Source organism: Podarcis filfolensis, assembly GCF_964270895.1.
Source record: "Podarcis filfolensis genome assembly, chromosome: 7".
Classification (NCBI taxonomy): Eukaryota; Metazoa; Chordata; class Lepidosauria; order Squamata; family Lacertidae; genus Podarcis; species Podarcis filfolensis.
In genome coordinates this window covers 90,907,616-90,931,293 of record NC_139603.1, presented here as the reverse complement: position 1 = coordinate 90,931,293, position 23,678 = coordinate 90,907,616, and the positions used below count along the sequence as shown (strand labels likewise).

The 23,678-nt window shown below is 57.9% G+C and overlaps 1 protein-coding gene and 1 long non-coding RNA gene across 2 annotated transcripts; one reads left to right on the top strand and one right to left on the bottom strand.

Moving 5' to 3' along the window:
* Positions 1-1,503: 1,503 nt before the first annotated feature.
* OPLAH (5-oxoprolinase, ATP-hydrolysing) lies at positions 1,504-23,676 on the bottom strand. Its single transcript, XM_083621860.1, has 26 exons — positions 22,822-23,676; positions 21,813-22,004; positions 19,894-20,002; positions 19,616-19,739; positions 17,658-17,853; positions 17,267-17,432; positions 16,630-16,768; positions 16,028-16,095; positions 15,677-15,930; positions 13,279-13,391; positions 12,994-13,164; positions 12,648-12,785; positions 12,388-12,526; positions 11,143-11,255; positions 10,822-10,973; positions 10,128-10,288; positions 8,360-8,461; positions 7,910-8,084; positions 7,598-7,782; positions 6,031-6,177; positions 5,120-5,254; positions 4,630-4,779; positions 3,527-3,684; positions 2,936-3,096; positions 2,587-2,684; positions 1,504-2,420 (listed from the first exon to the last, which is right to left on the bottom strand). The coding sequence occupies exons 1-26, from the start codon at positions 22,987-22,989 to the stop codon at positions 2,265-2,267; spliced, it is 3,870 nt and encodes a 1,289-aa protein (XP_083477986.1). The 5' UTR covers positions 22,990-23,676; the 3' UTR covers positions 1,504-2,264.
* Positions 5,261-5,971, top strand: LOC310766297. The gene is made up of 2 exons (XR_014550032.1): positions 5,261-5,531; positions 5,892-5,971. It is a non-coding gene; the product is annotated as an uncharacterized lncRNA (long non-coding RNA).
* Positions 23,677-23,678: the final 2 nt, after the last annotated feature.

The following is a 23,678-nucleotide window of genomic DNA, read 5'->3' as shown; positions in this document are numbered from 1 at the left end:
GGCCAGGGATTATCCCTCAGGCAGAGGGGCTGCTGAGGAGCTGAGGGTTTCCCAGTGGCCAGCAGAGATAAATTTATCAGTGAATTGTTACATTCGGTATCGTGCAGCAGAGGTCCTTTGAATAGATAGGAAGAAGCCATGAAGTGTTTTGTGGGGACAAGTGATTGTGCTGGTTTTGGTAGTGGGCTGCATGTGCATGATATCTGCTGGAGGGGCAACCCCCCCCTCCAACCCTTATATAAATTCCTGCAACACCCCAACAGTACAGGGTAGGCTTGGGAGTCATGGGCGGTCGGCGAGCCAAATGTCACCCCCCTCAGCGAAGACACCCAGGGTGGTCCGCCCCCACCACACCCCCTTCCTCTGCTCCCACCCCTGGGTGGTGGGGGGGGGCTGGGAGGGCCAGGCACAGGCCTGGTCTGGATGCTGCTCTTAAGATCCAGCCCACAGCCTGGGGGGGGGCAGTTTTAAGGACTTTGCATGTCCTTGAGGATGTGTCTATGGAGACAAGGGGGCCTGGAAAACCCACCCCCTCCACCTGCCCTCAAAGGTGTGGGAGCTTTGTGTTTTCAGCAGGAAACTGTTGGAGCAGCGAGAGCCCCTGCTTCTCCTTCAAAATAAATGTGGCCAGTTCCAAGTGTGCTGGTCGAGAGCACAAATGATGCCTCATGCAGACCCCCGAGGGGCTTCTGGCCACCCTTAACTGTCCTGAGCAAATCTGAAGAATCATGAATTGTGCAGGCTGTTTATGTTAGCCAGATTTAATATGTTTCCCTCGATGACAGTAAGAGGAAGATATTTAGCTCTCCCAGAATCAGAGCGTCTCTGCAAATGTAGTAAACAGGAACCGGATACTTTGGAGCGTATTTTCTTTCCTTGTGATTTTGGCATTTATGCCAGAAGACAATTATTAGAAGCCTTGCAACTCAATAGGCTGATTTCTATGCTACCAACGGTTCCTGCTTTCGGACAGGAATGATCAAATTACTTTAACAGTGGCTGAATTTTTGAGTGCTGTCCATGTAGAAAGACTGGGTCATTATAAAGAAAATTAGCGGTTCTTAATTGATCAGGGATTTGGTAGTGCTGTATTGTATTATTATTATGATTATCGGACACCACCAGCTTCTTCCTGCAGGAGTCTGGCCACCAGGATCTTGTGGGCTTCGCAGAGAGAGCTGTTTGGGGCAGAAGGAGCCAAGACCCTCCTCGGGCGCTGCTTCCATGCTGGGCCTGAGGCCGGAAGGCAGGCCAGCTCCAGGACATTCGGGTGCGTTGGGGCTCCTTTTTCGGGAAGAGCAATGCTAGCCCTGACCTTCTCCCTTCCTTCCAAGAGTGAAACCCCCAGGAGAGCCTGGCCCCCGTCTGGGGGGGGGGGTCAAGAACAGGAACGAAAGACCCTCCCAGCACAACATGTGGGAGGGGGACAAGGATCCTTCTGCAGCACCCCCTCAACCCAACACCTGGTCTGCCCCAGCTGCAAAAACGACACAAACAGCGGGGGAACTTGCTGGTTGCAGCTTTATTCAGCCCACAGACTTGGACGTGAAGCTCGGAATCATCCCAGCCGAAAAACCCTCCTTCCCAGGGGAGATCCGAGGGGCTCCAACTGCAGGACCCACTCTGCCCGAGGCCTTGGGGGGCCACAAAGCCCCACAGCTGGCCACTGGAGTGGTTTCGGTGGTGGTGGTGGGGTTGAGAGAGGAGCCCGGCTTGGGAGCCGGCAGAGAGTGGAGGGTCTCCCAGAAGCCTAGAGGGGAGGGCATATAAAGGCCTTGGCCAGGGAGGTACTGCTGGGACCCCCAGACAAAGTGGGGCTGGCCCTCCTGGTGCTTGGGGGGGGGCTGGAGGAGGAAAGGCCAAGCAGTGAGCAAGCCCAGCCAGGCCAGAAAACCCCTAGACCCCCTCTTTCCAAAGCCGGAAGAGAGGAATTTGTGGGGCAACTGCAGGGTTCTTCCCCCTTCATCCCAGCCCACATTGCCCAGGAGCAAACCTCAGGCCTCGCTGCCCCCTGGTGGGAAGAAGGGGAGTGGCAGGTGCAGGTCTTCTCCCCCCACATGGGGAGTGGGGGGCCCCCTGGAGCGCATGGCATGGCTGACCTAGGCTCATTCAGTTCAGTGGGTCTACCCTGAGCAGGACGAGCGCTGAATACTGCTTGCATGCAACATCTGCTCCCCTCGGAGGGAGCCTTTCAACTCCCACTCTTGCCCCACGGCTGACAGAGACTGCCCCCCTGCAGACCCCCTGGTGAGGAGGGGGCCCCATCACGCTCTCTCCTGGGCCAGGCGGTAGTCATAGAGGCTCCCTCGCTCCAGGAAGGGCCAGCCTCTGGGAGGGGCTGCCTGCCCTTTGGGGGGTCCTGGGGGCGCGGCAGGTGGTCCGAAGCCCCCTCCTCCCGGGGTCTGCAGGCAGAAGACGTCCTGAAGGGAAGGAGAAGGGAGATGTTTGGGGTAGGGCAGAGGAGGAACTCCGTGCTGGGGGGAAGGTCCCCTTGGGGGGCAGGCAGGCGAGGAAACCGAGATGGGTCTGGGGGTCCAGAGCCAGGAGCAGGGGGAGGGGGTGCGCATGCGCAGACCGGATCCTTACCCCAGGCATCACTTTCACAGTCGTCTTGCCGCCCAGGTTGATGGTGTGGCCATCGTGTCGAATCAGCAGGTTGAGGCCTGGGGAGCCAGACTCACCCCCTGGAATCAGTGGGGTGGGGGGATAAAGTCATTACAGCGGGGAGGGAGTCCCCAAGAGCCAAACTGAGAGGGCAAGGAGAGTTGGGGGGGAATGGTGCCTCTGTTCTCTGACCATGACACAACCCTCCCCCCAGATTCAGCCAACCTCCAAGCCTCCCCGTCCCCACAAAGTACCCCTCTCTGCCCCCCACCCACAAAGCAACCTGGGCAGAAGGTGGGGGGCGAGCGATGGGAGCCGGGAGCCCCCTTACCTTGCAGGCCGTAGGGGCGGAAGGCCCGCCTCTCGCTCAGCACCGACAGCACCATCTCCTCCCGGAACTGCAGTTCCCGACGCACCCCGTCCCCACCTCGGAAGCGACCGGCACCCCCGGTGCCCGGGGCCAGCTCAAAGCACCTCAGGACCACTGGATACCTTGCGGGGGGGAGGGAAAGTGGTGGGGGTCATTCAGGACATGCCACAAAATTTCCCCCCTAAAAAAAAGGGTGAGGGGCTGCAGAGATGGGGGCTGAGAGGGACACACAGCGGACCCTACAAAGGTTTAGAACTAGAACTCCCACAGCTCACAGGAATTGAAGCCCCAAACTTATGGAGGGTCCTGTGGGGCTGGGGGCACAGCAACAGCCCAGGTCTTTGCTGTGGCTCTTGCCTTGCAGGGGTCAGACTAGAGAACCCTTGGGGGTCCCTTCCAACTCTGCAGTTCTGTGATCCACATTGCAGGTCATCCCAGAGTGAGCCTCCCAGGGGGCTCAGCTAGATGTCTGGGACAGAGCCCCCCGGTCCCCCCTTCTCCACCTCCCCCCAGAGCCCCTGGAGGCCCCCCACCCTCCCAGAAAGCACCCACCGCTTCTCCAAGATCTCAGGGTCCGTAATGCGGGTGTTGGTCATGTGGCTGTGCACCCCACTGCGGCCGTGCCAGTGGGGCCCTGCCCCACACCCGCCAGCCACCGTCTCGTAGTAGCCGATGCGCTCATTGCCAAAGGTGACGTTGTTCATGCAGCCCTGGGGAGAGGGAGGGGCGGTGAGGAAGACGCCCCCCAGACTCCCAGGGGCCAAGGCCCCCGCCAGCCCCCAACCGCCTCCCTCCCCATCTAGACTCTTCCCAGGGGATGATGGGAAACGGGAGCCACGCTTGGCCTCCCCCTCCCCACCCACATCAGCCAGGGGGAGGCTCTGGGGAGCAGGCAGGGCAAGGACCCCCCCCCTTTATGAGGGGCAGGGAAGGTTGTGGGGCTTTTCCTTTAACTGTGGTGTTTAGCTTATTTTTTCAGTTATTCCTTTCTTACCAATTGTTTTGCTGGTGACTTCTTAATGATTCTATATGATTTCTGTTGTATTTGTGATGTTCTACTACGTTCTATAATTTTATTTATTATTTGCAAGCTGCCGTGGCCTTCATTTCAATGAGAAGCGGCCTGGAACTATAATCCATCAAGCTAACAAAATCCAAGAGAGCAGCTTGTGACGCTGCCGTGGGCGGCCTCAACCCATTGCTGCACCCAGAGCCAGGTTGGGGTGAGGAAACGACCCCCCCCCAACCTCCCCCTGCCACAACAGGAGGGGCCCTGCAGAGCGAAGGGCCCCAGAAGCCTCAAGGCCCCCAGCCCAGAGGAGAGAAGGAGAGAAGCTGATCGTTGCTGCATCTGAAGAGCCCCCCCACACAAAGGTGGATCAGGGATGCTTGAGCTGCGACTCCTGCATTACAGGGGCTGGACTGGATGACCCCTGGGATCCCAGCTCCACAAGTCCCACCCACCCCTACCTCCCTGACCATTTGCCAGGCTGGCTGCAGGAGCTGCCGGGAGCCAGAGACCACAGGTTCCCTGCCGCCAGCTGAGGGCTGGGCCAGTCCATGGGGGTCCCCTTTCCCCCTCAGCTGGAGAGCCCCCAACTTGCCCTCTCAGGACCCCCCCGGCTCGGCCCACCCTCACCTGTCCCTCCTCTCACCTGAGAAGCTGCGCAGGCCTCAAAGGCCCGGAAGATGACGTCGACCACCCTCTGGGAGGTCAGGACGTTGCCCCCGACCACGGCTGCGTCTGGGGAGGGGTCCAGCAGGGAGCCTTTGGGGATGAGGATCTGCACGGGCGCCAGGCAACCCTGCGGGGAGGGAGGGATGCCAAGGACCAGCCTGACCAAGAGGGCCAAACCCAAGCAGACGGGGGGCACACTATGGGGGCCCCAGGCAGGGATGGACTCCAACTCCCAGCAGCCAGCAGGGCCAGTGGGAGGGAGGGGAAGCTCCTCACCACCTGCCCTTCGGCCCTAGTCCAGCACTCTGACCACTGCGCCACACTGCCTCCCCCAAAGGGGAGTTTTGAGTGGGGCCATCCCTCTCCTGGGGCTGGAAGGCTCCTCTGAGGGCAGGGGTCCTCCCCACTCCTTTCCGCTGGGGGGAGGCAGTACCCCCCCAGGGGCCGCTCTCCTCCCCCCGCCCTACCTGGTTGAGGGGGATCTCCTGGCCCACCATGCAGCGCAGGCAGTAGATGAGGGCCGAGAGGGTGATGGCTCGAGGGGCGTTGCAGTTGCCGTAGACCTCGTGGCCGGAGCCCCGGAAGTCAAAGACAGCCGTGCCCTGCGGGGGGAGAAGAGAGGAGGCTGGAGGAGGAAAGGGGGAGAGGCAGGGGTCCCGGCCCCCCGGCCCACTGCCTCTTGTGGGAGGGAGTTCCACAGATGAACTCTGTGCTACACAAAGGACTTTCTCTTCTCTGTCCTGAATTTCCCAACAGTTATATCCTCTGGATGTCCACAAGGCTGAGCATTACGAAAAAGCGAGAAAAGCTTTCCTCTCTCCATCATTTGACAAACTTTTTTCCTGCCTCTTATTGCTCCCCTTCTCTATAAACTAAAAGGTAAAGGTAAAGGGAGCCCTGACCACTAGGTCCAGTCGTGGCCGACTCTGGGGTTGCGGCGCTCATCTCGCTTTACTGGCCGAGGGAGCCGGCGTACAGCTTCCGGGTCATGTGGCCAGCGTGACTAAGCCGCTTCTGGCGAACCAGAGCAGCGCACGGAAACGCCGTTGACCTTCCCGCCGGAGCGGTACCTATTTTTCTACTTGCACTTTGACATGCTTTCAAACTGCTAGGTTGGCAGGAGCAGGGATCGAGCAACGGGAGCTCACCCCGTCGTGGGGATTCAAACCACCGACCTTCTGATCGGCAAGCCCCAGGCTCTGTGGTTTAACCCACAGCGCCACCCGCGTCCCCTACAAGGTCCCAAAAGCTGCCGCCTTTCTTCCATCCATCCCCTGCTCGATCCTCCTGGCTGCCCTTTCCTGAACCTTTTCCAGCTCCCCCAGCTCCTTCTGGAGGTGAGGAGACACAGCATCCCCCCTGAGCCACCTGCGCTCACCTGCTGGGGATCCACCGTCACCTTCAGGCGAATGGGGGAGCCATCGTCCAGGAAGTCCTCCGCCTCCACCTGCAGGGGGCGTCCCGGTTCCCCCTGGCGGGCGGCAAAGTCCTTCAGCATGTCTTGCACGGCCACTTCTGCGTTGGCCTGGAGGGGGGGCAGGGGCATTGCGGGGGGGCACAAAGGACAGCAGAGACTTGGGGGTTGGCCCTGCAGGTCTCTCTCCCCCTGCCCACTTGCCCACCCGAGTCCAGCAGACTCCTCCGCCCACCTCACTCTCCAACCTGCGCCCACGTCGGAGCTGGGGAGGCGTTTGGGTGTTTTGTGACAACCGTCCAGTGGCATCTGTAACATTGCTCTGGCTTCCCGTTTTATACTGAGGGCTGCTCTGGAAAGGTTTGGGTTGAAATACGTGAAATTATACGCACATATAACCCCATGGATTAAGGAAGGCCTTGAGGGTGTTACTGCACACTTCTAATAGGATTCCAAGGTGGGAGTTTGGGATGCAGACCAACATGCAAGGATGTCGGGATTCACAGAATGCTGTGTGAGATAGTAAGTCTGCAGGCTTGAGGTTGCTGGCTGATGCAACTGGCTGATGCAACCAGCCTGCAATACTTTCTATGGAAGCGCTGGGTCAGAAAGATTTGCAGTAATGTGCTGTCAGTTGATTGGCTGTCATCGGTTTAAAAGGGAAACCTGTCCAGCAGTAAGTGGTGGTATAGAAGAGTGTGGTCAGAGAGAGAGAGAGAGAGATAGAAAGGTCTTCCTATTTGCCTATTTGCCTTAAGACTAGGGTCCTGCGGGACTTGACATCTTTCTGCAGGGCCTGCAAGATGGAGCTGTTCCACCAGGCCTTTGGCCAAGGCACAGCCTGACCCCCTCCTTCTGTAATCCTCATAGAGCTGTAGCCCAATGGTTGCCATGAATCTGATTTTGAATTGGTTTTAAAATGAATTGATTTTAGAATGCTGTGTTACTTTTATTGTTGTTAGCTGCTCTGAGCCCAGCTTCGGCTGGGGAGGGCGGGATATAATTTTTTTAAAAAAAATTATTATTATTATTATTAGTATGGTGCAGCCAGGTACTCTGTTTGACTGTATGAACTGCTCATGTATTATGGCCCATAGATTATTGTATATATTTGTGTGTGTGTGTGTATATCACAATAAATACACTGCACTGCACTGAAGAACCTGGAACTGAGCTAAAGCGCCGCGGAGAATTGGCGACAGAGGACCATGTGTTTTTTTTTTTGGGGGGGGGGGAGAGACAGACCCTGGCTGGCCCAGGGCGGCAACAGCTGCTGCTTCCAGCCCTGGAACTGCAAAGGAAATGGATGGCTCCGTCCCTCCAGTTTACAATAATATCCACATCCGAGGTTGTTCAGCCATCCCTCAGGGATTCTTCAGTCGCAATTGCTGCCTTGCAGAGGGTTGGGCTGGATGACCCTCAGGGTCCCTCGCAGCAACGATCAGAGGCTGTCCACTCCTACAAGCCTTTCTCATTTTCAAGGGCTGATTTAAGCCCCCCCCCCGGCCCCCCTTGCGGTCTTCCTGCTCACCTGGATGTGAGCCATGTAGGCCTGCACCACTTCTAAGCCGTACTGGCCAATCAGCTCGTTCACCAGCTGGATCCCCTTCTGATTGGCTGCCACCTGAGCGCGAAGGTCGGAGAGGTTGTCCTGCAGGTTGCGCGTGCCACTGCTGCCAGGGAAGCGGGCGGGAGCCATCAGGGCCTCCGTGACGGCTGTGGGGGGAGCGGGTGGAGGCAGGTGAGCCCCCCAGCACGGCTGGTGGGGCAGGGAAGGTCAAAGGCCACCGGTGGGCAGAGAGACCCCTTGATTCTCCCCCTCCTTGGCTCAGCCCCCACATACCCTCCTCCTGGAAGACGCCACCCTTGACCAGCTTGAAGGAAATGAAGACGGCCCCCTCCTCCTGGAGGGAGCGGGAGTGGGGGGGCATGGAGCCCGGCGTGATCCCCCCAATGTCCGCATGGTGCCCCCGGCTGGCCACAAAGAAGACCGGCCTGGCCTCTCCTGGCCAGAAGACCTGCGAGGGGGCAGAAGAACGGAGCAGGCTTAGTCCACGGAGAGCGGGCATGGCGCAGGGCTGTGGGGCAGGGATGGAGGGAGCCACAGGGCAACGGGGGGAGCTCCTGGGACTGCCACCCCCCCCAGCTCCAAGGGCACTGGGCACCCCAACCCTCCCCAGTCCTGAAGGGGCCCAAGCCACACACCCGGGCACGGCTGTCGGTCTGCCAGGACAGGGATGCCAGGCCAGGCTGCGCCCCTGGGACCCCTGCCCACCAGGAGACCCCAACTCACAGGGGTGATGACGGTCAGGTCCGGCAGGTGGCTGCCCCCCGCACACGGGTGGTTGCTGAGGAGAACGTCCCCCTCGTGGAGGTCGGAGCCCAGGTTCCGGATCTGGAAGGGTGGCAGGAAAGAGAAAGGGGGAGCGAAGCCCCTCGAGTGAGGAGGGGTCCCAGGGGCTCCCCAGGGCCAAAAGGGACAGTTCCTCCGGCCCCTGAGTCCTGAGGTCCCAAGACGGCTGAGCTGGAGGAGGGAGCTCTGGCTGCCAGCAGAGTCCAGCTGCTCCATCCAGGCAGTGTGGCCTAGTGGTCAGGGTGCTGGGCTAGGGACTGGGTTCAAATCCCCACCCGACCGTCATGGCCGTGGGGAACCAGCAGCTCTACATTGAGCTCCTTGGAGGAAAGGCGGGATTCAAAGGGGATAAAGAATAAGAGAGAGAACCAGGAGACTGTATGTTTGGAACGAAGGGGGGGTGGAGGAAAAACCCTTTTTCCTCTTTGCACGATGTGATAATAATAACCCTCCACCCCAGAAAGAAACAAGATCGTCGCGTTTTTAATAATCATAAGCAGGATTTTAAGAACTGTGTGGGGATGGATTACAACAGGAGGGAAGATTGGTGAACGGTGAGAAAGTGGAAAAATTTTATGGCGCAGTTAAAAAATGGCGTCTCGCCAAGACAGGCTTGCCGGAGAAAGAAGGACAGGGGAGAGGAGAATCAGGATTGTTTGAAAGAGAAGGAGTGTCGGAATTGCAAGTTTGACCTGACAGAGCCCCCTGATCTATTTGATTTATTTGGCTAGCCTGGAAAAAATAAAGGACAGACCGAAGATTAACTTTGTTTATGGAAGCGTTAAACAGAGGCTGTCCCGGAGTGATATAGCTTTTGAAGAGTACAAAACCCACACAGAGACGCCAGCTTTCATTCTGCTTGTGAGAATCATCAGAGATCGCAAAGAAAGGAATATATGACTACAACAAGATGAGAAAGAAAGTAATAAAGGACTATCCGGATTGAACTGGATAGAACTGATTAATTAATGCAGTAAAATGAGTGATGTCTGGAGTTATCCGGAATTTTGGACTCGTGCGGAGCTTGATATATGGGTACCCTCAAAAAAAATTTAAAATTTGGCTGTATAATTCGGAACTAATGTGATCTGAATAATGTGATGTGATTGGCCTGTTAATAAAAAATTATTTAAAAAAAAAAAAGAATAAGAGAGAGAAGGCCACTTTCCATTTTTCCATTTTTGGGAGTCCCAGCAAAGGAAGAATGGAATATGCAGAAACGGCTAAACTCACCGGAAGAATAAGAAATCAAGATAACAAACATTTTATAAAAGAATGGAAATGGTTTATTGAATATTTACAGATAAATTATGAACAGATAAAAACAATGGCAGGATTATTGTAAAAACCTGCATCTATATAAGAGTATATATATAAAGAAAATTAATAAATGATCAAGTTAAGTTAATTTGGATATGCAGAAGATGTTAAAAATAAATCTAAGGAACCGCAGAAAGAGGGGGAAGGAAGTCAAGTTTTAAAATGTCAAAATGAATGTAAAATAAGTGAAATGTAGATATCTGAAAAGTATAATTATTTTATACATGCGGCCCAAGGCCCATGGCAACTCAAGACCATATATGAAAATACATATAGGGTTCTGGATGGAAAGGGGGGAGCCGGGCGCCTTGGCCCCCTCCCTGGCTTGAGTGCAGCTTCGCAGAGTCCCCTTGTGGAAGTCTGGGGGGGCGGTGGGGGGGAGGCCTACCTGAAACTGCACCGTCTCCTGCATGGCGCCCAGGTGGACCGGGATGTGGGGCGCGTTGGAGACCAGCCCCCCATCAGGGCCAAAGAGGGCGCAGGAGAAATCCAGCCTCTCCTTGATGTTGGTGGAGATGGCCGTGCGCTGCAGGATGCGTCCCATCTGCTCTGTTTGGCGGGGGAAGAGGGTCAGGGTTTTTAATATTCTGTCGGGAGCCACAAAGAGCGGCTGGGGAAACCCAGCCAGGTGGGCGGGGAATAATAATAATAATAATAATAATAATAATAATAATAATAATAATAATAATTTATTTATACCCCACCCATCTGGCTGAGTTTCCCCAGCCACTCTGGGTGGCTCCCAACAGAATATTAAAAACATGATAAAACATCAGACATTAAAAACTTCCCTAAACAGGGCTGCCTTCAGACGTCTTCTACAAGTCAGATAGTTCTTTATTTCCTTGACATCTGATGGGAGGGCGTTCCACAGGGCAGGCACCACCACCGAGAAGGCCCTCTGCCTGGTTCCACGTAACCTCCCTTCTTGCAATGAGGGAACCACCAATTATTATTATTATTATTATTGATTATTATTACAGTATTATTATGATTTCCCCATCCCGCCAGGAATCTCCTCCAAGGACACACTCTCCAAGCCCCCCCTCGTCCCCCCTGGGCAGAGCACACCCCTCACTCACCTGCAATGCTCATGAAGCGATGGGAGAAGATGGAGAGCTGGATGGGGTCGATTTGGGGGCCAACAGGGCGCTCCGTCCCGGACCCCACAGTGATGCAGATGTCTCCGAGTCGGGTCACGGAGGCCGTGCAGGAGGGCTCCACGAGGATGGTGCTGGGCGGGGGGCACAGAGGTTGCAGCTCAGCTCCTTCTTCCCCAACCCCCCTCCCCTCCCGCCTCTTTGCCCTTCCTGGAAGCAGCCCCCACCCTGGGTGCCCCACAGCCAGCCAGCGTCAAAGGCTCATGGACTCATCGCAGGGCAGGGATAAAGCCCCCCCCTCACCTGTTCTTGTCAATGATGATGCTGGGACCAGGGATGGAGTGGCCCCAGGTGAGCTCCTCCAGCAGGTAGACGCTGGTGTCCAGGTAGCCGCCCTCAAAATAGCAGCGGGACACCTGGGGGGCAGACAGTGGGGCTGGATGGTTAATACGAAGGACTGCTGGTTTAACTGTTGTAGTTGAGCTTCCTGCATTGCAGGGGGTCCGCCCCAACTCTGCAATTCTATTATTCTAATTTATTGCCCCCCCTCCACCCGGAGTCCCAGGGGGAGCTACACCGCCAAAAGCAACTTTCAGCCTTGGACATGAGGAGTAAGGGAGCCTAGGAATTTAAGCTGCTTTCCCGAAGCAAAGAGAGGTGCGGCAGAAAACATTCCTTTTCTATTTCTGACCCACCCAGAGAGGAAGAAGGACAGAACCAGCAGAGTCCAACGCAGGAGCCCCAAGCTGTTGGCAGCGGGGTCTGGGGGGACCAGGCCCCTCTCCCAGGCTGGCCTTTTGTATTTGCAAACAATTGGATCCAGCCGTACCTGGGCTCCTGAACACCTTGGGAGTCGACTGTTCCGGCTCCCAAACGATCGGAAACTAGAAGTGATTGTTCCAGTTTTTGAATGTTTTTTGGGAAGCCGAACATCCACTGCAGACACCGCTCTTGTTTCCGGCACGCCTGCGCAATCAGGAACCAGTCGGAAGCCGCCCCTTGGTTTTCTAACTTTTCAGAAGTCGAACAGAATTCCGGAACAGATTCCGTTCAACTTCTGAGGTATGTACGTATTGCAAAAAGGTCACCCGTGACTCCAGGACCTAATCCTGCCAGAGAAATGGCGCCTTGCGCTCCCCACCTTCCTGCCCCACAGCTCTGCGATGGTCCGCTGGGATATATATTGTATCAGGAAATGTGTGACCTTGAAAATAAAAGTGTCCCCTTCCGACGAAAGAGAGCATTTGAAATTGGGAGGGGGCTCTTCTCAGACTGCAGGTTCCAAAAGCACCTGAGCACCCAGCAGTCGGGGGAGTCCAGCTTCCCCCCAACTCAGTGCCCCCCGGATGCTCTGGACTTCAGCTCCCATCAGCCCCTGGGCCAGCTGGGACTGCCGGGAGGGGAGGAGCCAGAGCGCAGAGTTAAACTGCGGAACTCCCTCCCACAGGGACGGCTTTCAAAGAGGATTGCCCAAATGCATGGAGGAGGGGGCTCGCAAGGGCAACCAGCCAGGAGGGGGCTGGGGAAGAGGGGCAGGGGGGTCCTCACCCTTTCCCGGCGGGGGTGCTGCTCACTGGCCGGCACCGGCTCTTCCTGGCCCAGTCCGGAGCTGGCTGTGCCCCTCACGCGCACGTCGTCCACCAGGACGGCTCGGCCGGGGATGGTGAAGCCAAACTCCTGCTGGTACCTGGGGGGCCAAGCGCAGGCTCAGGGGGGCGACTGCAAACCATCTCCTGGCCCCTGCTGCAGAAAAGGGGCAGCCGGGCACTTCCGAGCCGTGGCGCCAGGCGCGAGGGGAGCCCACTGACCTGGTGGCAAAGGCAGCGCCAAAGTCCCCGCTGCGGCAGGACTGGGCAGTGGCCGGGTAGCCCTTGGCGGAGCACATGAGGGCGCAGTCCGTGCGCTCGTAGCGAAGGTGCAGGAAGGGCTCCGTGCTGATCTGGGATCTGGGGAAGGCCAAGGGGAGAGCAGTCAGCAAGCGGCTGGGTGGAGGCTGTTTTGCCCAGCTCCCCGCAAATGTAACGCCAGCCCCCCTTTCTCACATGCAGCCCCCAGGACTCTGCCTTCCCTGGACAGCAGGCCGGGTTGCCCACAGCGGCTTGCAGGGCCTTCTCCCCCCAGGCCCCTGCCCTGCCCTGCAGGGGTGGCGCTCACCTGGCGAAGCCCTGGGCCTCCAGAGCCTGCACACACTTGGCCTCCAGGGCAGCGACTGTCTCGTCCAGCTGGGCGTAAGCCTCGGGGCCGTAGGCCAGGGAGCAGGGCTGCTGCGTCTCGTGAACCACGTCTGCCAGAGCCAGGCCAAAGGCGGACAGGATCCCGCTGTACCTGCCAGGAGGAGGAAGGGAGCGAGTGAGTGGGGGGGGGGGTCTTCCTCTGCCAGGTCAAGCGAGGGGTCCTGGGGCCGGAGACCCCCCTCCCTTCCCTGCCCTGGGCACCTACTTGTGGATGAAGACCTTGCTCATGCCCAAGGCCCGGGCGATGGCACAGGCGTGCTGCCCGCCAGCTCCCCCAAAGCAGGCCAGGATGTGGCGGGACGTGTCGTGGCCCCGAGCCTGGAAGGACAGAGCGGCCGTTGGAGCCCAGAGAGAGAGAGAAAGAGCAGGCACTCTCACCCCACCCCACCTCCCACAGGGGGGCAACAGGATTCGGGAAAGGGAAGCTCTGACCCCCTTCTTCAAATATCTCAAGGGCCGTCCCATGGAAGGTGCTGTTAGTTTCTGTTTGCCCCTGTGCAGCTGCTTAGAGTCACAAGACTCTGTTTACATTCCAGAGACATTCCAGGCTGTTGGAAGTCTCACAGAAGACGGATGTGACATTACTGGTTTCCTGTTCCTTTGTTTTCCAGTTGCTCTCTGCTCTCACAGAGAGAGGGTGATTTCTTTTCTGTCTGCGTAGCTAGAAAATAAAGCATAGTGATGCAGCCATAAATCTCATCACTTTCGCGTGCTGCTTTGATTCTCTGCTGAATGGGAATGTGCCTGGAGCCTCATCAAAGGCTCAGGACGTCAATTCCTGCATTGCCAGACTAGATGAGCCCTGGGTGTCCCTTCCAACTCTACAGTTCTGTGATTCTATGAAGCTGCTGCTGTTTGTGTGTAGGACTGCTCCCCCTCCAACAGCCTGGCCCCACAGCTCACCCCCTCCTCCCTCAGAGCCCCCCATGGCAGTCCCTGCCCTCCCGTTCCCAGGCTGGGGGGAATCCTTTGGAGCTCCTTAAAACAGCCCAGAAGTTGCAGCCCCAGAGAGCAGCGGCTCAGAGGCACCTCCCCAGCCAACCCCCCAAGCGGCTGTTGAACCCGAGAGCTGGAGAGTCGGCTGGGACACCAAGAGTCATCTAGTCCAACCCCCTGCAATGCAGTGCCCAACATGGGGCTCAAACCCACAGCCCTGCTCTATGGACTGGGCTCTTGATATAATAATAATAATAATAATAATAATAATAATAATAATAATAATATTTATACCCTGCCCATCTGGCTGGGTTTCCCCAGCCACTCTGGGCAGCTTCCAACCGAATATTAAAAATCAGACTGCCTCCCACCCTTGGGGGGGGTCTCCCCCACCCCCCCTTCTTACTAGGAGATTTCAACCACCCTTAAGGAGCTGCGTCTGAAACCACTGAACCTTCCTTCCCTAGAAGCAGCCCAAATTTGGACGGGTAATCATTGTAGCATTCTTGAAACTGTCCAATCCAAATTTTTAAGGCAGATTTTTTCTGTACCACCCTGTGTCCCGAATGCATCATTACGACTGGAGGCAAGTCTTCCCTCTGCAGAAGCTTGGTCCTGGGAAAGAACTCTTAATTATTGGCTCCGTCTAAATCTAAATCCTCCCGGTCTACTGCCCTTAGTGACACAAGAGTGCTCTGATGGTGTTTCCTGCTTGGCAGGGGGTTGGACTCGATGGCCCTTGTGGTCTCTTCCAACTCTATGATTCTATGATTCTAGGACCCCCATAAAAGTGTGTGGTCCAAAATTGTGCACCAAAAATTCCTCTCCTGTGGACTCCACCCACATCAGCTTCTCATGACGGGCTTTATTAAAGCAAAAAGGCTAATTGAACAGCGTCTGAAAGACTTAGAGCAACAGAACAATCTGGCCATTATAAAGAAACGCTGTCCTTGGTATGCCTTCTTTTCCCCTTCTCAGTTTGATTCCCTGGCACCATATTTGTATAAATTAACTATCCCAAAATACAGACGTGCCTTCACACTGGCCAGACTGGATGTGATGCCCTCTGCCGTACTTGAGGGCAGATCCCAAAAGATTCCAACTGAGAAACGACTCTGCCCCTGTGGAGATGGTAATCTGGAAACAGTGGCTCATGTTCTCCTGTCCTGTCCCCTTTATAAAGATCTGAGGAATGAGATCATCATGCCACTCCTGCTTACCGTCCCAGGCCGCCCATCTGAGGCCACACTGTTCTTTCTGTTATCAGATCAAAAGGATCAGACAGCAGCAAAGGTTGCTAGGTTTATCAAAGGTGCAATGAGGCCACTATCTGAACGATAATCTTGACCATTTGATTGCTGTCTTTTTTATTTGTATATATTTTATTTGTATATATTGCTTGTTTTATGTTGCTATGGCCATCGGCTAACGTGAATAAGGTTTATCTATCTTTGTGATCCCTAGAAGCAGACCGAGGCTGCTGCCCCGATCCGCAAGGGGCCTGCTCTCCCGCCTTCCCACCTGGCAGCTGCCCCCCAGCCTCTGGAGCCACTCTGCTCTCTCTGCTCCCCCTTCAGGGGCTCCCAGAGCAAGCCAGGAGAAAGCCCCTCTTTCCCCTGGTGCAGAGGAGGGGGTCTCTGCCCCGGGAGCCTTGGCGCAGCCACTACCTGCGTCAGGGCACGGATGGGTCTGCACATGGCCTCGTTGGCCACGCGGATGAAGCCCATGGCCACCTCCTCGACGCTGAGTGGGGGGCTGGCCCCACGGAAGGCGTTGACCCTGGCGGCCAGCTCCTCAAAGGCCTGCAGGGTGGCCTCCGGCGAGAGGGGGAGGTTCTCCGTGGGTCCAAAGATGTGGGGGAAGTAGCTGGGCAGGAGGCGGCCCAGGCACAGGTTGGCGTCCGTCACTGTCAGGGGACCTCCTGGGGGCACAGAGGGAGAGGCGCAGTCAGGCACCCGCCGCCAGCACCCTGTTCCCCCCCACACACCACCACCCCGTGCCCCACACGGCAGCCTCACCCTTCCGGTAGCAAGCAGGGCCAGGATGCGCCCCAGCAGACTCGGGGCCAACGACAAAGAGCCCGGACCTGGAGGGGAGGAAAAAGAGAGAGGAGGAAATTAATTGACCCTGTGGCAAATAGGGGGTGGGGGGTGCAAGGAGCTGCCAGGCCAGAGGAGGAGGAGAGCCCGCTGGATCAGGCCAAAGGGGTCCATCCAGTCCAGCAGCCCAAGGGGAAACCTGCAAGCAGGATTGGAGCCAAGAGCACCCCTCTTCTCCTGCGGAGATCGCGCAGAGCTGTCCTGCCTAGGAGCTATCTGTGGCCCCCTCCTCTTCCATGAAATTATCCAATTCTCTTTCATCCCGGTTCGTGGCCCTCCTGTGGCAGGGAGTTCCATAGTTGAACTCAAGGCAGGGAGAGTGGGAGAGAAAGCCCAGCAGCAAGTGAGGCAGGGCGTGGGCCCCAAGGAAGTGGCCCTCAAAGGAGCCGGGGGCCGTGGGGTCACAAGGACGCCCACCCCATCGAAGGAAGACGGGACGGAGGGAACTGGATAGGCAGGGGCCCAGCAGCCAGAAGAGGGAGCAGCAGCACCCCACAGATCCTGGGGGCTGTGAACCTGACCTGAAGAAGAGCCGTGAGCCCCCTCCGGCCGCCACGGTGTTAATGTCCAGCTGTGGGGCCTGGATGCTGACCCCGGCCGTCGTGGCCTCAAAGACGTGCTCGTACTCCCCAGCGTAGCGGCTCACGTCAGTGGAGGTGCCTGGGCGAGAGACCCCGGGTGAGGGACCCGCCCAAACAGACCCACACTGTTTTTTAATTTTATTTATTTACTTAATTTATATACCACCCTATACCGGGAGCTCTCAGGTCTCCCAGAAAAGACCGCAATACAGTGGACATTCAGGTTGTGAACGTGATCCGTGAGGGAAGCACGTTCACAACCCACAGTGTCCGCAACCTGCAGCGGCAAGTCTTTGCACGCGCGGGTTGCGATTTGGTGCTTCTGCGCATGCGCCAAGTGTAATTTAGTGCTTCTGCGCATGCGCAACTGCCGAAACCCAGAAGTAACCCCTTCCGGTACTTCTGGGTTTCGGCAGTCTGCAGCCCGAAAAAACACAACCTGAAGTGGCTGTAACCCGAGGTATGACTGTACATAAAGTCAAAATGAAAACAATAACCCAATAACGCTCCCCCTCAAAGAGAGCCACGTTTCAAAAGGGTGTCGGATGTCCTCTCCACGCCCCGTGGTCCCTCTTACCTCCCATGTCAAAGCCAATGACGGGCTGTCCATCTTCCCGGCGGTAGGTGGTGACGGCATAGCCCACGACGCCCCCTGCTGGGCCAGAGAGGATGGCACGGGAGCCGCTGAAGGCCTCCATGGGGGTCAGGCCCCCGTCAGAGCGCATGAACATGACCGGCACGCCCTGCGGAGAGAGGCCAGGGGGCAGGGTAGGCCAGGCTGGGGAGAGGATGTCCATCTAGCGGTGCCCTTGCAGGGTGCCCCACTCTGCTGCGATGCCCCCAAGGAGACTGGGTGCAAAGCAGACCACCCCTCTCCGTTTTCTAGAGAGAGAGAGGGAGGGAGGGAGACTGCCAGAGGCGGGACTCGAACCCAGGTCTCCCCGGACAAGTCCTCCCCCGTTTCCCACCTGGAGCTGCTGAGCGAAGCCGTCCCGGAAGCTGCTCAGGTAGCGGTGGATGCAGGGCGTGAGGTAGGCGTCTGCGCAGGCCGTGTAGCCCCGGGGCACTGCCCGCACCATGGGCATCACCTGGGAGGAGAGGGAGACCTGCTGGAAGCCCAGCTCCTTCGCCAGGCGCCCCACCTGACGCTCGTGCTCCGGCCACCTGCGGGGGGAGGAGATGCTCAGCGCTGATCACCCCCTGCCCTGGGCGCCAACGCAGGACTTGACATCTTTCCGCAGGGCCTGCAAGACAGAGCTGTTCCGCCTGGCCTTTGGTCTGGACTCAGTCTGACCCTTATGTTTCCCTCCCCTTATGGTCTTGATCTATTGGCTACTTTTAAAATGAGGCTGCATTTAAAATTGCATTTTAACCTGTATTTTAAATTGTTTTTTTCCCCTATTATGTTTTTACTGTAATTTTACTGGTGTTAGCTGCCCTGAGCCCAACTTTGGCCGGGGAGGGCGGGGTATAAATAAAAACGATTATTATTATTATTATTATTATTATTATTATTATTATTATTATTTGTTACAGAGCAGCCCCTGCTTTTCTTCTGAAGCTGCCTCACTGTCTTGGCCGTTGCTTCCTCGGGGGCTCTGTTCTGGATCAGGCCAAAGGGGGCCCATCCAGCCCAGCCTCCTCCTCTCCCAGTGGCCGACCAGATGTCCCACAGGGAAACCAGCAGAATTTGAGCCCAAGACCAGCTCTCAGCTCCTTGGTTTCCAGCAACTGGGATTCAGAAGCACGCCAGCCTCCAGCCAGGGGGCAGAGGATAACCATCCCGGCTGGGCGCTCTGCAAGGCCTCCTTCTCCTTCTCCTCCATGAATCGGGCCCATCCTCCTCTCATCCCTCCTGCAGGACCAAGTTCCAGAGTCGGACTCTGCGCTGCGTGAAGATGGGCTTTCTTCCTCTGCCCTGAATCTTCCAACATTCAGCTTTTCCACTGTTTGCCAATGTAAACACAGCTCAGCACAAGACTCCTAATCTCAGGGCTATGGTCCGAGCCCCACGTAAAAGATTCCTGCCTTGCAGGGGATCTGGTGATCCTTGGGATCCCTTCCAGCTCTGCAGTTCCACGATTGCACTTCCTTTTCCGCTGAGGCTGCCTAGCTGGCTTAGCTGCCGGGTTCTGCTGGCAAAGGGCTGGATGTGGGTTGCGAATAAAGGCTCTGGGGCTGGAGAGGAACTAGGCTGTGTCCAGGGCAGCTGTCTGCCAGCTCCATCTGGTATGCAGGATGAGACCCTACCTGCCTGCGTACTATCTCACCAGAGTGGTGCATGCTCTGGTTATCTCCCTCTTGGACTACTGCAATGCGCTCTGTGTGGGGCTACCTTTGAAGGTGACCCGGAAACTACAACTAATCCAGAATGCGGCAGCTAGACAGGGGACTGGGAGTGGAGACCACATAACACCGGTCTTGAAAGACCTACATTGGCTCCCAGTACGTTTCCGAGCACAATTCAAAGTGTTGGTGTTTGACCTTTAAAGCCCTAAACGGCCTTGAAGGCCCAGTATACCTGAAGGAGCGTCTCCACCCCCATCGTTCTGCCTGGACACTGAGGTCCAGCGCCGAGGGCCTTCTGGCGGTTCCCTCCCTGTGATAAGTGAGGTTACAGGGAAGCAGACAGAGGGCCTTCTCGGTGGTGGCGCCCACCCTATGGAGCACCCTCCCACCAGATGTCAAGGAAATAGACAACTATCTGACGCTTAGAAGACATCTGAAGGCAGCCCTGTTTAGGGAAGTTTTTAACGTCTGATGTTTTATTCTGTTTTTAATCTGTTGGGGGCTGCCCAGAGTGGCTGGGGAAGCCCAGCCAGATGGGTGGGGTATAAATAATAAATTATGATCATATTATTAAAGGCAGCCCCACACCCTCAACCCACAGCGCAAGACTCCCTCCCACCTCGGGAGCAGAACTCACATGTAGGAATGCAGAAGAACCACTGCCAGGCTGCGGATGCCCTGGGCCAGCAACCCCTCCAGCTGCCCTCGCAGGGCATCCAGGTCCAACGGCCGGTGTACCACGAGGGACTCCCCTGTCAAACCTGGGGGGGGGGGGTGAAGAGGAAGAGAACTGCCAGGTGAACCTCCGTCTGGGAGACCCTCCCTGCATCATCCTCACACAGCCCCACGGAGCCAGCGCCAGCCCTCTAGGGCAGATGGAGGCAACAGTGCCCTTGCCTAGGAAGGAGCTCCCACCTGTGACTTTGGGGGCAGAGCCGTAGAGCTGGCATCCCTCGCGATGGAGGACCAGGCGCTCGTCCACCTCCAGCACAGCTTCGTACAGCAGGTCTGGCATGGAGACTGCCTGGGGAGAAGGAGGGGGTGGCGGGGGGGGGTCACAGGCAGATCACTGTACGTTTCCGAGCACAATTCAAAGTGTTGGTGCTGACCTTGAAAGCCCTAAATGGCCTCAAAGGCCAGTATACCTGAAGGAACATCTCCACCCCCATCATTCTGCCCAGACGCTGAGGTCCAGCACCGAGGGCCTTCTGGTGGTTCCCTCCCTGCGAGAAGTGAGGTTACAGGGAACCAGGCAGAGGGCCTTCTCAGTAGTGGTGCCCAACATCAGATGTCAAGGAGATAAACAACTACCAGACTTTTAGAAGACATCTGAAGTCAGCCCTGTTTAGGGAAGCTTTTAATGTTTAATAGACTACTGTATTTTAATATTCTGTTGGAAGCCGCCCAGAGTGGCTGGGAAAACCTATCCAGATGGGTGGGGTATAAATATCATTATTATTATTATTATTATTATTATTATTATTATTATCCTCCTCATCATCAGGGGATGGACATCCTCACTCGCAGGCCGGGAGAGGGATCTGCACCCCTTTCACAGAACCACAGAAATGCAGATTCGGAAGGGGCTCCCTGGGTCATCTAGTCCAACCCCCACAACCCTGGGATCACAACCACTGGCTCCTCCTCCATCTGCTGTGGGGGGGGGACTCTGCCGTCATAAACGTGTTGGGTTTGGTGCCACAAACGGCTGCCGCCGCTCCCTGCAACATGTTCCTGTGCGTGTAACCAGAATGCCAAGCGCAGGTCAGCCTCCTCTGTGGAGCCACATTGGGTGGTGCTTGCAGGAGGCCTGGCTCCCCAGGGAAAGCTGCCAGGGGGGCAAGGCAGCCCCTAAAGTGCAGAATGGCCTCGGGTATTAAAAGCAAAACCTTAAACTTGGCTCAGGAGCAAATCAGCAGCCAGAGCAGATCTCTGAGCAGAGCTTTCATGCGCTGGCATCGTTGTCAGCAACCAAGCTAAGAGCATAGGAAACTGTGCCAGGCTGTTGGTCCATCTAGTTCAGTCTTGCCTACTCTGGCCGGCAGCCCCTCTCCAGAGGCCTCTCCCAGCCCCACCTGGAGACGCCTGGGATCAAACCTTCTGCATGCAGCACAGATGCTCCGCGACTGAGCTATGGCTCTTCTCCTATGGCTATGGCCGTCCGTCAGAGATTCTTCCTGCATCGCAGGCGATTGGGTAATGACCCCTGAGGATCCCTTCCAACTCTGCAATTCTATGATTCTATCCTGTTTCCTCCCCCCCCCCCCCCGCATGGCACAAGAAGAATTTAGGGCATTTGAGGGCAAGCCCAGCCATGAAAAATGTGCTGCTCCACAGAGATTCTTCGCAGAACTTGCCGGCAGGGGAGGGAGGGCCCAGACCAGAGTGAGCAGCAGTGATTGGGGTGGCAGGAAGGGAGGGAGATGCTCAAGGCACCCAGGGGTGGGGGCACCAGCACATGGCAGCCGTCGCTGCTCCCCCCCCCCCCAGCCTGCCAGGAAAGCACCTTCTCCAGCCTCCATGGAAAGCAGGAGCAAAGCCCCCCCCCTTCCCAGCTGGCTGGCTGCCCAGTCGTCTCTGCCGAGGGACCTCTACGCTGTTCCCACATGCCCCCTCCATGCCCAGCCAGCAGGAACGTTCCAGCGCTGCCAGCCAATCCCGAGAGTGGCACAGCACCCACCCACCCCTCCAGGCTGCCCAGGAAGGTGGCACCGGCTGGCACAGGCTGGAGTCCAGACCGCTGCCTCTTGAGGGCAGAAGGGGACGTCTGAGCCCCCTCTCCTGTTGGACACAGAGGAAGGAGGGGGGCGGGGGGGGAGAGTCCCGGCACTGACCAGGTCAAAGATGTGCGGCCGCGCCTGGTTGCCAATGTGTAGCAGGTCCCTGAAGCCTTTGGTGATGAGCAGTGCCAGGCGCTCCCCCTTGCGCTCCAGAAGGGCGTTGGTGGCCACCGTGGTGCCCATGCGGATCCACTCGATGCGCGAGGTGTCCAGGGGCTGGTCTTTGGGGAAGGGGACGCCACATTCCTGGGGGGGGGAGCAAAGCGTCCGTCATGGCCTGTCAGGCTGAACACACACACAGGACAAGAGGACAGGAAAAGCTCCTGCACAGCCCTTGCGCATAATGGCTTGGAAGGTGCTCCTGTCGTCTTCTGGACTAAGCTCCTAAGGGACACTCCTGCTCTGCGAAGCAAAGAACCAGCCCCCTCCAGCCCCCCAGGAGGACCACAGCAGCCAGGGGAGGACACCCACCTGCCCACCAGGGTGCTGCTGTCCAGACCCATGGCTCCGACTCCCCACACAGGGAACACACAGCTTGGGCACCAATGCCTGACACTGACTGGCAGCAGGTGGCTCTCCAGGGTGCCTGGCAAGGGACCCTCCCAGCCCCACCAGGGGGCATGCACGTGGCCCCCTATTTTCCAGCTCCATCCAAGGGCTGCCTTTAAAGCCCCTCTTTAAGACCCCCGTCCAGCTGCTGAGATGGTCTTCAGGGGCTTCCTCCAGGTGCCCTCAGGTGGGCAGGGAGCAGGGCCTTTTCTGGGATGGCACCCCAACTGCTGGAAGAGCTGCTGGGCGTCCTGGTCGCCCTCTGCGAAACCCTCCCCTTTACCTGGGGCTGGGGGGCTTCAACTAGCCTCACACTAGGGCTGGGGGGCTCTCCAGGTTGGCCTCTCCTTGCAGAAGGGCTTGTAGGAGCTCCTGCTTCCTCCGGGCCACAATCCTTTCCTCCTGCTGCCGCTTTCTTGGCAGAGGCAACCCGAAGGCGCGTCCTTGCCAGGCGCCCGGGGGACTCTCTGCCCCGCGCCCCGAGGGCTTTCCCGGCCCTTCGCGGCCGCCTCACCTCCTCCAGGACGCGGCGGATGCCCTCGGTGGGCGCGTCGCGGTAGTTGGCCGGGTCCTCGGAGAGCAGCTTCAGCAGGCGCGCCTTCCCTCCGGGGCAGCGGGCGAAGACGTCCGTGAAGGTGCCGCCGCGGTCGATGGCGAACTGGAACTTGCCGGGCGCAGCCATGGCCCGACGGAGCGCCCGCCGGAGGGGCGGCGGGGATCGAAGGGACGGCCGAGGGAGGCGTGCAGAAACCCCGGGGTCCCCGCAGCCCGGCTTCAGCGCCTCACGGGGTCCCCGGCGGAGGAGACTGGCTCGACGGCGCGCCCTGGCCGAGACCTCCGCTCGGGAAGCTCCTCCTGCCGCGGGAGGGGCCGGCGAGGCGCCCCGCCTGACTTGCTGGACGGGTTGGCGCAGGGCAGGGCAGGGCAGGGGGCGCCGGCGAGGCGAGGCGAGGGGGGCGCCTCACCCCCCGTCGAACAGGCGTGCAAGTGCCGTCCCGGGACGCGGCCCCCTCCTCTCCCGGGAGACCCCCAAGCCCGCTCCCTCCCGCGAAACCGAGCAGGACCAGGAGGCTCCAGGCGCCCCCTCAAGACTCCCCCCCGACGGGCCGAGAGAGGGGATGCCCTGAAAGGCGGTTCGTGCCCCGCCCCGACGGGGGGCGCCCGGCAGAAACTTCAGGCGCCGGCGGCCCCCCCCCTTTCCTCGATCCCGCTTCCCGGCTTGGCTGGGGGGGCGCGCAACCCTCGGAGCCGCTTGCGCCGGTCAGAGCGCCCCGCGTGGCGGCGGCGGCGGCGGCGGCGAAGGGGGCGAGGCCGGCGGCGAGGGGCGGAGCGGGCCCGGCTTCCTCCTCCTGCTCGGGCTGCCTGCCTCCT

Bases quoted from the DNA above. Each gene is read 5' to 3' on its own strand.
- OPLAH (XM_083621860.1), bottom strand. From the start codon at position 22,989: ATGGCTGCGCCCGGCAAGTTCCAGTTCGCCATCGACCGCGGCGGCACC. The intron at 17,854-19,615 runs GTGAGTTCTGCT...CTCCCCCCGCAG, and splicing joins GTTCTTCTGCATTCCTACAT to GTGGCCGGAGCACGAGCGTC. The intron at 5,255-6,030 runs GTGAGCGCAGGT...CTCCCCCCGCAG, and splicing joins TGACGGTGGATCCCCAGCAG to GGCACGGCTGTCTTTGACTT.